General features: G+C 33.7%; 1 protein-coding gene across 2 annotated transcripts; it reads left to right on the forward strand.

The window, feature by feature from the left end:
- Positions 1 to 646: 646 nt before the first annotated feature.
- On the forward strand, positions 647 to 5,643 carry PDC (phosducin). Of its 2 annotated transcripts, none has more exons than XM_077901902.1 (4): positions 647 to 1,039; positions 1,395 to 1,479; positions 3,033 to 3,184; positions 4,709 to 5,643. In XM_077901902.1, the coding sequence occupies exons 2-4, from the start codon at positions 1,419 to 1,421 to the stop codon at positions 5,231 to 5,233; spliced, it is 738 nt and encodes a 245-aa protein (XP_077758028.1). In that variant the 5' UTR covers positions 647 to 1,039; positions 1,395 to 1,418; the 3' UTR covers positions 5,234 to 5,643. The 2 variants fall into 2 exon arrangements, with proteins under 2 accessions (XP_077758028.1, XP_077758029.1); XM_077901903.1 differs by having other exon boundaries at positions 647 to 918.
- The last annotated feature ends 4,023 nt before the right edge of the window (positions 5,644 to 9,666 follow it).

The raw sequence follows: 9,666 nt of genomic DNA on the forward strand, positions 1-9,666 counted from the left end.
GATTTGAAATCATTTCTACAGTCCCCAAGAGTGCTTGAGAGCCTTTCCTTAAAAGCCTTTTTTTGTTCAAGTGGGTAAAATCAGATTGGTAAAGACCTTTGACAACCAGTGATTCTGAGTAGGGACTATAGATGGAAACAATAAAATTATGAGATCATAAAATTATGTTGGGAACAGATGTAAAAGCAAAAAAGGGATCAAGACAAAGAATTCTGTTTTACCATTCCATGCCTTAGGAAGGCACCAAGGAACCAAGTTCAAGCATAAATCAATAAAAAACTAAGATGAGAATAAAAGCATAAGTTGGATTATATCGCTGGCTAAAACTGACTTTGAAAGAAAGAAGGAGAGAAGGTAGAGGAAGGAAGAGTAAAAAGATGGTATATCCACTGTTAGCATATCCTCCCTGACTTGGAAATTTCAAGAAAATCACAATTATGGACCCCTTAGGGAATGTGTTAGTATATATAGTTAATAGAGTTTTCCAGATGATGGGAAGGATAACTAAGTAAACAAGTTGGGTTTGATGTGAACCAAGAGATAAATAGGTTCCATATCATGGCATCAAGGAACCTCTTATGAATAAAATTCCATGTACTTTTCATAGATATTGTGACATATTTTAGTCAAAATTCTATAGGCACGATTACTAATTGTTATCATTTGCTTGGTGGTTAACATCACCAAAACTTGCTTTATTGTATAGACAGATGTTCTGGTGTTGGTTTTTGAATAACACTGTTCCTTAGATCATTTTTCTTTAATGCCAGTTCAGAAGTAGGATTTGCCAAACTATACTGATGAAAACAACTCTGTTACATTATGTTAACTTCCATAAGAGTGTAATGACTCACGATTTAGCTCTAAAATTAAATCTAGATTCAAATCCTTGCTCTACCACTATGTGACCACGGGCAGGTAATTTAAACTCTGTCCTTCAGCTTCATCAGTTGTAAAATGGTATTAATAATATGACTATATTAAATGATTTTTTGGACACATAAAATAATTAAATAATTGTAACAGTGTTTAGCACATAGTAAGTATATAATTATTAATTTTAAAAATTGTGTTATATAAAGTACTATGATATAATTATATGATATTTGGTAACTAAATAATAATGTTCACTAAGTACATAGACAAACTGAAGAAGGCTTTTTAAGTAAAAACAAATTATGAATTATGTAAAATCTTCAGGTCAAAATACCTTTAAAAACACAAACATTAAATTAATGTCCTTTTATAAGGCAGGCAGAAATATGCTAAACATTTTATCCCTTAGTGATAACTCCTATCCTAGCATGCAATTTGGCAGCAAGAAAATGATAGGATATAATGCGTGTGTATCTCCTAGCATTCATGTCATCATTACTTCTTTGTTCATACTATAGATTATATAAAATCAAATCCCTAAAATGGAAGAAGCCAAAAACCAAAGTTTGGAGGAAGACTTTGAAGGACAGGCCACACATACAGGTAAGAAAATCTAGAAGAAGAAAAATATTATTAACATAAATGTGGAGATCTCTAATGTTCTTACTGCCATTGTTCAGCATAAAATTTAAATAATACTTTTGAATGGTTTGATGGAATCATCTAAAAAATATTTGGGAAAATTAATGTGAAATCAAACACACTTAAAGTAGTTTTATTTAGATGTCAAAGAATGAGAAAAACACTAATTATTGAGAATCTCTTCCTGCGCAACTATCATAAGACCTATCTACACTATAATTAAGCTCTTTCTTCTCTTATGTTCCCCACTATGAACTTTTCCTTGCAATCGTAAACAACAGCAGACCAAAAGGTAAATAGTTTTTCATTTTTTGAATCTGAAAAAAATAAATGATAAAACATTCTTAAATCAAATGGATTTCAATATTCCTCTAGAAATCCTACCATTTCAATACATTTCCTTTTTTTAAAAAATTTTATTTATTTATTCATGAGAGATGAGAGAGAGAGAGAGAGAGAGAGAGAGAGGCAGAGACACAGGCAAAGGGAAAAACTGGCTCCATGCAGGGAGCCTGACATGGGACTCAATCCCAGGTCTCCAGGATCATGCCCTGGGGTGAAGGCGGTGTTAAACTGCTGAGCCACTGGGGCTGCCCTCAATACATTTCATCCAAAGCCTGTTTTCCTAATCTGTTAAATTGTAAGGACAATATATATGCCACTACTAAGAGTTTGAAAGTCAAATAGCATGTCAGTTTAAAAGTTCAGTTAGTACCTCTTAGGCCTCTTCACTTATTTTGTATACCTGCAACTAGTATAATATTGTGTGTTAACTATACTACAATTAAAAAAATAAATAACATTTAAAAAAAATAAAAGTAACAGTTTAGGTTTTTTTTTTTTTTAAACTCTTTGGAATCTTATTAAACTAATGTTTTCCTCTCTCTCTTAATAATATGAAATGGAGCCTTTAAATTTAGTCAGAAGGTGGATGAATTCACATGCGTACTTGACAAAATGCATAGGAATTCATTTTATAATTCTTTCGTTTGTTTGAGAGAATGAGTAAGCACAAGCAGGGGTAGGAGTACAGGGAGAGAGACAAGCAGGGAGTAGGGAGCCCCATGGGGGTGGTGTGGAGGCTTGATCACAGACCTAAAGATCATGACCTGAACAGAAGGCAGGGCGGCCAGAAATTTGTAGCTCAAACAAAGATGTTTGTTTCCTTGGGACGCCTGGGTGGCTCAGCAGTTGATTGGCTGCCTTGGGGCACAGGGTATGATCCTGGAGTTTCAGGATTGAGTCCCACAAGAGGCTTGCTGCAGGGAGCCTGCTTCTCCTTCTGCTACATCCTGCCTCTCTCTCTCTCTGTCTCTTTCATGAATAAATAAATAAAATCTTTTTTAAAAAACCAAAAAAAAAAAAAAAAACCCCAACAAAAACCCCTCAAAGATGTTTGTTTCTGATGCAGAAGTTGATATCTATTCCCACAGTGATACTTACACAAATTTCAACTGTATAAATAGTCATTTTGAAAATAAAAAGGAAAAAATTTTGTTTTTTCTTTTATTCAGGACCCAAAGGAGTAATAAATGATTGGAGAAAGTTTAAATTAGAGAGTGAAGACAGTGATTCAGTTCCACCTAGTAAGAAGGAGATTCTCAGACAAATGTCTTCTCCTCAGAATAGAGATGACAAAGACTCAAAAGAAAGATTCAGCAGAAAGGTAAGGAAAAATCAATAATAAATAAATTACAATGTATTTTTAGTCTAAATGACCCTAAAGAATCACTTTAGAAATATAAAATTGATATATTTCAAAAGTATTTATTATAGTATTGTTTACATTGGCAAAAAAAAAAAAACCATTAAATGAAGTAAATGCCTGTGAAGGTATTCCATATTAAAAAATGTATAGCAGCTATTAAAAGAATGAGTTACAATATATAAGCTGACTTACAGGCAGTTCTGTAATATAAGAAAGCAAGATACAGAGTATTTTAAGTTATATGATCCCATCCTTTAGAGCAATGGGGAAAAAAACCACATGACTGTATATGTTTTACCCTTCTATAATTATATGACCATGTATGCAGAGAAGTATGGAAAGACACTTGATAATATCGGTTATTTCGAAGGGTAGGATTGGTTGAGAGATCTCAACTTCCTTTTCCAAATAGGAGAAAGCTGGTAAGCAGAATAAGCCACATTTTTTTATGATATCATGATTTTTTTAAAGCAAAATTTTTAAAAAGTCTTACTTATTTACTCGGTATATAATATGTATGTCCATGTGATATGTCAAGCGATGTTAATGGAGATTATCTCAGAGTATTAGATTGGTGAAATTTCACTATTTATTACTTCCTTCCTTTAGCTTTTGGGCTATTTTTGAATCCTTATAATTATCATGCATTATTTATATAACAATAATTACAACAACAATCATATTAATTTAAATATCCATAAAGTGACTTCCATTGTGGAATAACTCCCTTTGTGAGTTATTTATCTCCAAACCATTGTATAAGTTGCATATTGATTCTCAATAGACAGACTGCATCTTGGTTCTAGGCTTTTGGCCATTGTAAAAATCTTCAAGTCTAAGATCTTGTTTCCAGATTTCTAGATTTCCTTTACTGAGGCACTATGTGATATGGATGAGACAATTAAATTTTCCCATCTGAAGAATTGCAACACCTCATCCCTTTTTAAAAAGAGATATGAAGAAAAAATAAATGTAAAAGTATGCCTGTGGGATCAAATTCCTGCCCCCATGGGACATAACAGTTACAAAAACTTTATGAAATAAAAAAATATATGACACAATGTCAGGTAGTACTTATTGCTATGAAGAAAAATAAACCCATATAAGGAAACCCATATCATCAAAGAAGGTATCATTTGAATAAAGGTTTGAAAGTGGTGAAAGAGAAGGACTTCGTCACCTCAGGAGTGAGATAGAAGTTGAAATGAGAATGGGTTTGGTGTGTCTAAAGAATATAAATTTCTGGGGGTGTCTATGTGGCTCAGTTGGTTAAGCATCTGCCTTTGGCTCAGGTCATGATCCTGGGGTCCTGGGATTGAGTCCTGAGCCAGGTTCTCTGCAGAGGAAAGCCTGTTTCTCTATCTCCCCTTCCTCCCTGCTTTTGCTTTCCTTCAAATAAATAAATACTCTTTAAAAAAATTTTTTAAGATAATATAAATTTCTGACCAAATTTTCTCTATCATTTCTTTTGTCTATTCCCAGATGAGCATTCAAGAATATGAACTAATTCACCGAGACAAAGAAGATGAAAATTGCCTTCGTAAATATCGTAGACAATGTATGCAGGATATGCACCAGAAGCTGAGTTTTGGGCCTAGATATGGGTTTGTGTATGAGCTTGAGACTGGGGAGCAATTCTTGGAAACCATTGAAAAGGAACAGAAAATCACCACAATTGTTGTCCACATTTATGAAGATGGCGTTAAGGGCTGTGATGCTCTAAATAGTAGCTTTACATGTCTTGCAGCTGAATACCCTATGGTCAAGTTCTGTAAAATAAAAGCTTCTAATACAGGTGCTGGGGACCGCTTTTCCTCAGATGTGCTCCCCACACTGCTCATCTACAAAGGTGGGGAACTCATAAGCAATTTTATTAGTGTTACTGAACAGTTTGCAGAAGAATTTTTTGCTGGGGATGTGGAGTCTTTCCTAAATGAATATGGGTTACTACCTGAAAGGGAGATACATGCCCTAGATCAGACCAACATGGAAGAAGATACTGAATAAAGAGTCACTATGTCAAATCTTGTATTTCTCCTTTACAAATTGTACATTGATTTTGGTAGTATCCATATTCCTTTAGTGAACACCAAGTATGGCCATGGCTATTTTAATTTGCAGGGGATAAAAAGATTGATACTAAAATTATTTGATTCAGCATTTTTTAGTTACTTAAGTGCATAGAGGCTTTACTACAAAATATTGTAGTCTTTAGCAACATGTTAGTAAGCAAAGAGGATATAAATAATATTGTGGCAGTTTTCAAAAATTCCTTTCAAGTTATATGTTGACTTTTTTACTCCTTGTTTTTGTTTTTGTTTTTTTTTCCCCCTCAGTGGTGTTATTTGGGCTTTCCAAATTACATTATCAATCATAATTTTGCTTGTATGATAAAAATAAAGTCTTAAGAGGATATACATTTTCTGTTTGAAGTCTATTTTTTTTCAAGTACTACATTATCAAGGCCCTAAAAACATTACATAACCCAAAATACTAAAAAAAATCATTCAGTAAGCTATCTTACATTATATGTATATATATTATATATATAATATATATAATTATTATTATTATATATATTATATTCTTTTTTTAAAAAGATTTTATTTATTTATTTATGAGAGACACAGAGAGAGAGAGAGGTAGAGACACAGGCAGAGGGAGAAGCAGGCTTCATGCAGGGAGCCTGATGTGGGACTCGATCTGGGGACTCTAGGATCATGCCTTGGGCCGAAGGCAGGCACTAAACTGCTGAGCCACCCAGGGGTCCCTATATATTATATTCTTATAAGAAACTTAGAAACATTGCACCACATTGAAGTTCTAAACAAAGTAGTATTTTTTAAAAAATACAATGTCAGAAGCTAAACTTATTTGGAAAAAGGCAGAGTAGAAGCAAGGTCTCTTTATTCTATGGACAAAAGAATATTTAGTAGTGATATTACAACTATCATTTTTAATTGCCTATTATGGGCCAGCATTTTATACATATAATGTCTAATTTTTAACCACAATTCTGCAAATAGGTAGCATTATTGCACTTTAAAATGATGAAAATGAAATTTAGAGAAGTTCTACTTTTTCCCTTGAAACACTTGGAAACTTTCCTCCTACACAAACAAATAGAAATACAAAATAAAATATAATTTGATAAATGTGCCATGAGTGAGCTGAAGAGCAAGGTAAAAAAACTTCTAGGAGTCTGAATCAGAGAAGGAATTAATGGTGCATGAGAGCTGAAGCACTATATCTCATATTTGAAGACACAGTGCTTGATAAATCATCCAAAATTGGCTCCCAGTGGGAAGTGTGTTTAAACAGATTTGCTTATTTTCCCTTTGTGGACCAATGTTCAAATCAGACAGTTGTCACAAATTCTATTCTCCACTATCCTAATTGAAGATTTTGTATTTTCTCTTTCCTTAAATCTTTCATACTCTTTTCCCCCAGTGCAAGCACTTCACCTTCGTCATATTTCATTGAGCAAATAGAAGTTATCAGATGGGCCCCACTTCACCTTTCCATTTCCAATCTAAAATGTGCACCTGCACCTAAACACTGTTTCCATTGATATTAAGATGAAAGAAGCATCCATGCAACTAAGACCCATGACCAAGCTGTGTGGTAAAGCCAATCCTCTCACCCAGTCCTTTTTCTACTGCAATTATTTTCCCTCTTGCTGCATCATGTTTCTCCCTTCCTCTATGTCATACTATTCATATTGGCTTGTTAAATTAGTTTTAAAATTGCCCACTTTTAAAATATGCCCAAGTAAGGCACCTAGGTGTCTTAGTCAAGTGTCTGCCTTTGGTCATGATCTTGGAGTCCTGGGATCGAGTGCCACACTGCAGCATTGGGCTCCTTGCTCAGCAAGGATTCTGCTTCTCCCTCTCCTTCTGCTCCTCCTCCTATTCTCTTTCACTCTTTCTCTCTCAAGTAAATCAATAAAATCTTTGGAAAAAACCTCCCAAAAGAATTTTTAAAAAATAAAATAAAATAAAATATGCCTAACTATAATTTAAAATTTCCAGCTATCCCTCAATCTCTGCTTTCCTATACAAACACGTCTCTCCAAAGAAATATCTAAAGTCACAGTCTTTATTCTTCACTTCCATTTTTTTTTTCCAGCTGACTCCACTCAGGTTTTTTATCTCAAGCACTCTAATTATAGTTGCATCAAACTTAGTGACCAATTCTAATTCCTTATTTTATGCTATCTCCTATAAGCATATGTCAGAGCTGACCACCTCCCCTCTTTTTGAGTCACTTCTTTGAAAATACATTCTGCTTTGTTTACTATTGTATCAGCTATTTCTTCAAAGCAGAAATAGTCTTCTTCTCTAAACACTTATTTAGGTAACTCCCTTCTGTCCATAGTCTTAAATAACACTAAGATTCAGATTGCTTTCAAATTTCACATTTCTATTTTCACCTCTCTAGTGTCCAAAATCCTGTGTCTCAAGTGGAGAAAGGGAATGAAGAAGGAAAACAATGGGAAAGAAAAATAATTTTCTATAATTGTAATAGATATTGGTGATACAAATATGGGTAATACAGGATTCTAACTATGGCCAGTCCCTAACATATAGTCATTGCAATAGGTATTGTTTCTTTTAATGAACCCAAAATTCCACCTTCCATTCTTTTTATATTGGGAAAGGCATTTTAAATACCTTATGGCCTATTTCTCAGTTGATAAATTCTAGACATAAAACAAGGAGGAAAAGTGCCAGGAGAGAGACACGCAGGGTAATTACATATAAAATAAGAAACTTTAAAAGATAGTTCGACATGTTTTCTCCCATCAAACAATTGCTAACAAACTTATTAATCCTTTATAGAGTTCTCTGTTAGGGAATTATTGGACTCAAAAAGCTTTAGCAAAAAAACAGGATCCTTATATGAGATATTTATAATTAAAACACTCCTTAGAGAAATGACTTTTAGATTGACATTAATTCCATGAGTTGGAAGTAAATACTTAAAAAAATAAATTGGTAGCAAGGCAGTGAGGAATGACAGTGAAATGGGTATCTCTAAAGAGAACAATATTTTAAGAATAAAATATAAGTTCTTAATTACTAATCATTAACTACAATATAGCACAGTGTTGTAGGGCAGGGGTAGAAAAGCATAGCTAAGCAGTAAAAGAAGATTCATCTATGGAAAAGAAGAATAAAAATGAATGCTTTGAAAGATTCCTTCAATGAAAGCTTTACTCTTCTATTAACCATGCATTAATTTAAAGTAGAGGGCTAGCAAGCTTAAGCAGGACTAAACTCAGGAATGTATTTAACCCATAATTGCCAAAACAAAAGTAACTAGGTGGTACCTGTGTAGGGAGTAAGTGATGATAGCAACCATTCTCAAAATAAGCATTTGGTGACTAATGAATGCCAGAATGGAGCTTTGATGGTAACACTCATCAGGAAGAGTTGGACAAAAGGCAGGATTTGACTAGAATTTGAAGCCTGCTGCTGTAGAAATCCTGGATTACAAACTCCTCTCATGTAAACACTCATTCTGCTATTATATTTGGCAGGAAGAGAGGAAGAGATCATTTCTGTCTTAGCAAAAGAATGAAGTTTTAAATGTAAAGGTCTAAAATGTCATAACATGTCTCATAACAAACCACCCAAATAATAACTGGAATAGGTTTGAAAGAAGCCAACAGTGTCCACTGTAAAGTAATATTAAAATAATAGGAAAATTTCAGGGAATGGCAAAATTATCTTGCTAAGTGAGAAGCTCGTTCATTCATGTGATGATAAATATTTATGGATAAGCTGCAATATGCTATGTAGTGTTCTTGACCTTAAGGGGCTTAAGGTAAAGAAAACATACACTTAAACCAACAATAGATAATACCTGCGTCTATGTTTATATCTGTATCCCTGTCTGTATTAGTAGTGGTGATTATCCTGAGCAGTGCTCAGTATCCTGAGCACTGGTACCAGACTCTCGGGGCTAATTTTGTGATCTTGGGTAAGTTAGTCCATGTCCATATGTCAATTCTTGAGGGGAAAAAAAAAGTTACTTGGCATCCAAATAAAGCTTCGTAAGTCTCACAACTCCAAATTTAATATGATGGCCATGACTATGGTAGGGAGAACAGGTCTAAGTATATAGTACATAAACTCAGTTTTCAATTATGGATTTTCCTTATTTGGGCAATAGTATTTAAAGAAAATATTAAATTAAAATTTATTTTTAATTGAGTTTCTCATCTGTAACAAGTATCAAAGTCTTTTTTATCTTTCAGGGCTTTTTTCCCCCATAGTATACAAGACAATGCTTCTAAAAAATCATTTTCATAAAACTAGGTGTTTTACCCTTGGCTATTTTATTTCTCAGAATGCCCACTCCCAACTCCAATCCCTGAGTACATACTAGTTTGATTTAATCACGTTACCCCAAAAATAATACTTCATTTTTAAGGC

The sequence above is a fragment of the Canis aureus genome, chromosome 6 (assembly GCF_053574225.1).
Source record: "Canis aureus isolate CA01 chromosome 6, VMU_Caureus_v.1.0, whole genome shotgun sequence".
NCBI lineage: Eukaryota > Metazoa > Chordata > Mammalia > Carnivora > Canidae > Canis > Canis aureus.

Bases quoted from the DNA above. Each gene is read 5' to 3' on its own strand.
- PDC (XM_077901902.1), top strand. From the start codon at position 1,419: ATGGAAGAAGCCAAAAACCAAAGTTTGGAGGAAGACTTTGAAGGACAG. The intron at 1,480-3,032 runs GTAAGAAAATCT...TCTTTTATTCAG, and splicing joins AGGACAGGCCACACATACAG to GACCCAAAGGAGTAATAAAT. The intron at 3,185-4,708 runs GTAAGGAAAAAT...GTCTATTCCCAG, and splicing joins AAGAAAGATTCAGCAGAAAG to ATGAGCATTCAAGAATATGA.